Source organism: Emys orbicularis, chromosome 2 (genome assembly GCF_028017835.1).
Source record: "Emys orbicularis isolate rEmyOrb1 chromosome 2, rEmyOrb1.hap1, whole genome shotgun sequence".
In the NCBI taxonomy this organism is placed as follows: Eukaryota; Metazoa; Chordata; order Testudines; family Emydidae; genus Emys; species Emys orbicularis.
In genome coordinates, this window is record NC_088684.1 from 4,128,025 (window position 1) to 4,132,538 (window position 4,514).

General features: G+C 60.5%; 2 protein-coding genes across 2 annotated transcripts; one reads left to right on the top strand and one right to left on the bottom strand.

The window, feature by feature from the left end:
* Positions 1–605: 605 nt before the first annotated feature.
* Positions 606–1,265, bottom strand: LOC135875238 (heat shock protein 30C-like). The gene has a single exon (XM_065400239.1). The coding sequence runs from the start codon at positions 1,263–1,265 to the stop codon at positions 606–608; it is 660 nt and encodes a 219-aa protein (XP_065256311.1).
* A 1,384-nt stretch (positions 1,266–2,649) lies between these two features.
* LOC135874967 (heat shock protein 30C-like) lies at positions 2,650–3,750 on the top strand. The gene has a single exon (XM_065399928.1). The coding sequence runs from the start codon at positions 2,650–2,652 to the stop codon at positions 3,307–3,309; it is 660 nt and encodes a 219-aa protein (XP_065256000.1). The 3' UTR covers positions 3,310–3,750.
* Positions 3,751–4,514: the final 764 nt, after the last annotated feature.

Consider the following 4,514-nt stretch of genomic DNA (forward strand, 5'->3'; position numbering starts at 1 on the left):
GGGCCACAGTGATATGTAAACTTCGTACAATCAAAGCTCCTAAGGGTACTGCAGGGCATTGCCCTATATGTCAGAACCGTCTACGGGGTCACGTGCCTCTGGGCCTGATATTTGGTTCCTAGTCCCCTCCCTAATCAGGCACTCCCACCACTCACCCTCAAAACGGCAACCCGGCCCTTTATCACAGCTGCTCTGCTCTTATCTTAGACCTGCACCCTACAATCAACAGCTCTGAACCCTCAAAACCATCATGTTCCCTCACTTGCACAGAGATGAGAACTGACCTGGGACAATGGCAGTTTATTTCCAAAGGTGAAACATGAAATAGGGAATCAAACAGACAGATCTGACCAGACAGCACAGTTTGTCTTTACTAGAAAGGCTGATATTTAATTTTAAAATTCAAGACAAGTATAAACATTCTATCAAAATAAATAAAAAGAGCAGAGAAACGGAGCATCCCCCAGTCACTTCTCTTACAGAGAGATTCTGACAGCCCAGGAATATGCTCAGGACCGTTCACACCCAGACCAATGGCTGCTCTAGCTGGGCTGAGTGGAATCGATGGAACAGAGTCCCAGGGTTACTGGAGTCGGTGGCTGGTTTCAGGAATCTCTGGGGCTGGTCTCCTCGCTCTCTCCTCCTGTTTCCATCTCACTGCTCCCCGGCTCCTTTCCCTCCGTGGCCAGGTTTCCTTCTCCTGCCTTCACTCCCTGGCAGACGCTGATGGGAACGGCTCTCCCTCCTGCAGCGGGCAGGGCCAGATGTGGCGCCTCGATGCAGAGCTGCCCATCCTGGGACAGGGAGCAGAGCACGGCCTCCACGTTCACGTCTTCCGGCAGGAGAGTTTCTCTGCGGATCTCTCTGTATTCGTGGGAGCAGACCCCAGCCTCCGACGCCGTTTTCTTCTCATGCTTCCCCGTCACGGTCAGCTTCCTCCCGTCCACTCTCACCATCAGCTCAGCTGGGGAGAAGCCGCTCACGTCCATGGAGACCTGGTACTTGTCCTTCCCCTGCGCCTGGGAGCCGGGCTCCTTCCCAGCACCCTCATCCAGGGACTGGCTGCTCGGCCTCGGCGTCCTCCTCCCCTCGCCCTCTCCGCAGAGAAGGGGATAAGCCAGAAGGAGGGAGTGTCTCATTCGCTCCATCTCCTCCAGGTGTGTCTGCATGTCCCCCACCAGCTGGGCCAAGAGGCTGTGGGGACCCGGCCCCAGGAGCCTGGACACTGGGGCGCTGCTGCCAAGCCACACTCTGAGCGGGAGCATCCTGCCCGGGGCCTGGAGTTGCTGGGCCGAGTTCAGCTGCTGAGACGCTGCTGCTGGAGCTGCCTCTGCCCGACTCCCTGCCTGGCTGCTGCTCACTGGCTCCGGCAGCCCCAGCGCCGCCTTTTATACCCTGCTCGGGCCGCGCCGGGCACTTCGGGAACCTTCCCGCTCCTGGGGGGCGGGGCCTGGCGCTGCTCGGGAGGGGCGGGGCTGGGGGCGGGGCGGGGCCCTGCTCGGGAGGGGCGGGGCCGGGGCGGGGCCTGGCTCTGCTCGGCTGGGGGAGCCCAGCAAGTTCTAGCAGCCGCTAGCGATCGGAGCTCCCGGGCCGGGCTTTGCTGGATCCTTCCCGATCCGGTGGGGGGGCGGGTCTCAGGCCGGGGGTACGGACTGGAGCCCGGCTCTGCCCGCGGGGTTCCGAGCCCGGTAGCACAGACACCCGCTCCCGGACCAGCGCCGGGCAGAACCCCTCCCCCCCTCCCCCCCGCGAACGGGATATTTTCCCCCCCCCGTTAGAGCCCCGCCCTTGAGGAACCAGATTCACATTTGGCATAAAGTGCCCCCCCCCCCCCCATATGCCGTTTGTGGGGCTTCCAAACTTGGAGAGTTTCTCTGGTGCCCTGAAGCTCCTGCCTGGTGTTTGTGAATGGACGGGGGGGGGCTCGGACAGGCTGTTCTCCCTACTGCTCAGCCCCCCCCCCCAGCTCCTCCCTCAGACAGAGCCGAGGAGGAGGAGCCGCTGGGAGGGGCACAGAGACAGCTACAGGGTGTGACACCCCCCCCCCCGACCGGACACGAGTCTCTGTTACTGTTTATTACACGTGCGCTGTGGGGGGTGTTCGCCCATCTCCCGTGTCTGCTCCGCACATGGACTGTCCAACCCGCCCCCCGCCCAGACCCCTGCCCGGGGACTGTCTCCCCGGCTCCAGCACGTACCCCCGGCCCTGAACCCCCTCCCCCCGGCTCCAGCCCGTGCCCCCGGCCCTGAAACCCCCCCCCCCGGCTCCAGCCCGTGCCCCCGGCCCTGACCCCCCCCCCGGCTCCAGCCCGTGCCCCCGGCCTGAACCCCCCAAACACAGCAGGATCGGGAACGCTCCAGCAAAGCCCGGCCCGGGAGCTCCGCCCCTTAGCGGCTGCTAGAACTTGCTGGGCCCGCCCCTCGCGAGCAGAGTCAGGCCCCGCCCCTCCCGAGCAGAGCCAGGCCCCGCCCCCCAGAAGCGGGAAGGTTCCCGAAGTGCCCGGCGCGGCCCGAGCAGGGTATAAAAGGCGGCGCTGGGGCTGCCGGAGCCAGTGAGCAGCAGCCAGGCAGGGAGTCGGGCAGAGGCAGCTCCAGCAGCAGCGTCTCAGCAGCTGCGTCTCAGCCCAGCGACTCCAGGCCGCGGGCAGGATGCTCCCGCTCAGAGTGTGGCTTGGCAGCAGTGCCCCAGTGTCCAGGCTCCTGGGGCCGGGTCCCCACAGCCTCTTGGCCCAGCTGGTGGGGGACATGCAGACGCACCTGGAGGAAATGGAGCGAATGAGACACTCCCTCCTTCTGGCTTATCCCCTTCTCTGCGGGGAGGGCGAGGGGAGGAGGACGCCGAGGCCGAGCAGCCAGTCCCTGGCTGAGGGTGCTGGGAAGGAGCCCGGTTCCCAGGCGCAGGGGAAGGACAAGTACCAGGTCTCCATGGACGTGAGCGGCTTCTCCCCAGCTGAGCTGATGGTGAGAGTGGACGGGAGGAAGCTGACGGTGACGGGGAAGCATGAGAAGAAAACGGTGTCGGAGGCTGGAGTCTCCTCCCACGAATACAGAGAGATCCGCAGAGAAACTCTCCTGCCGGAAGACGTGAACGTGGAGGCCGTGCTCTGCTCCCTGTCCCAGGATGGGCAGCTCTGCATCGAGGCGCCACATCTGGCCCTGCCCGCTGCAGAAGGGAGAGCCGTTCCCATCAGCGTCTGCCAGGGGGTGAAGGCAGGAGAAGGAAACCTGGCCACGGAGGGAAAGGAGCCGGGGAGCAGCGAGATGGAGACAGGAGGAGAGAGCGAGGAGACCAGCCCCAGAGATTCCTGAAACCAGCAACAAAGTTGAATAATCATGGGACTTCTCTGTATTGCATCCCCACAGCGTAGCTTGCGTAGCAGCTGATATTGATTTGAACGCTCCTGTGTCCATCCCAGGCCTTTCAGAGTTTACTCCAGCTGTGCTGGAACAATTTGTGTAGTGGGGGTATTAAGAGCCATTGAATCAAACTGTAACCCCTTGTACATGATGGAAACCCCTTTACGCCAGGGGGTACAGCCGCATCCCTAGTTCCAGCACGTCTGATTTACCCCATGTCATTCACTCTGTGAGAAGTGACTGATACACCTTTCCTGGTTGCTCATTGTTGGTGTCTGATGTACATAACGTTACTGGTCGTTATTGTGAAAAATATTAATTTCAAAACTGTAAATAGCAGCTGGGTGCTGTTTGTGTCTGTGTAACTGCTGCCAATAAACGCACCTCTTTGGCCTTTTCTCGTCACTCTTTTCAGTCCAACTTCCAAACTGAACAGTGTGGGCTTGGGTGGGGGCGGGAGAGGCAGGGACCTGTTTGATGTTGCACACGATTGAGGATAGGTCCATTTCATAGCTCATTGGAGCAGGTGCAATGGCTACTAGCGCAGGCTCTCCCAGCACAGGGTGTCACTTAATGGAATAGTTGGTGAGAAGGGGTTTGATAAGCAAACAGGACTTACTGTCCCGCATCCTCCTTCAGCTGCCCGCTCCACTGGAGGGCTCAGCGTCCTGGAGATTAAAGGGAAATAACTACATGGAGCGAAGCAGGAAACCTACTGCTAGGAGCTTAGGCAATAGGCTCAGTGAATGGGAGAGAGCAGGGAGGATGGTTAGAAATGGGGGCTTCCTCACTCTTCCCCCCCCCGTGCAACTTACCTACCCCATCCTGCTCCCCTGAGGCCACGTGCATCAAGAGGGCAGCATGAGGGAAGGAAGGGGTGGAATTTTTTCAGCTGTCCCAGTATAACCGCATCGGGTAGTGGCTGGAAAAGAATGGTCCCTTACCCTACAGCAACGGTAGCTCTTTGAGATGGTGTGGGCATTGCGGATCCCACTGTGTGTGTGTGTGTGTGTGTGTGTGGAGGGGGGGGGGCGGCGCATGAGCCCGACGCACATCAGCCAGGAGTGTTTCTGAATAGCTGTTGTGCTGAACTGAGAAACGTCTCATTCATTTTCATGAATGAAGAGGTGTGACTCAGTTTCCCTTTTTGTCGTGTG

What these genes read in the sequence shown, in the direction of transcription:
- LOC135875238 (XM_065400239.1), bottom strand. Translation starts at nt 1,265, where the DNA reads ATGCTCCCGCTCAGAGTGTGGCTTGGCAGCAGCGCCCCAGTGTCCAGG.
- LOC135874967 (XM_065399928.1), top strand. Translation starts at nt 2,650, where the DNA reads ATGCTCCCGCTCAGAGTGTGGCTTGGCAGCAGTGCCCCAGTGTCCAGG.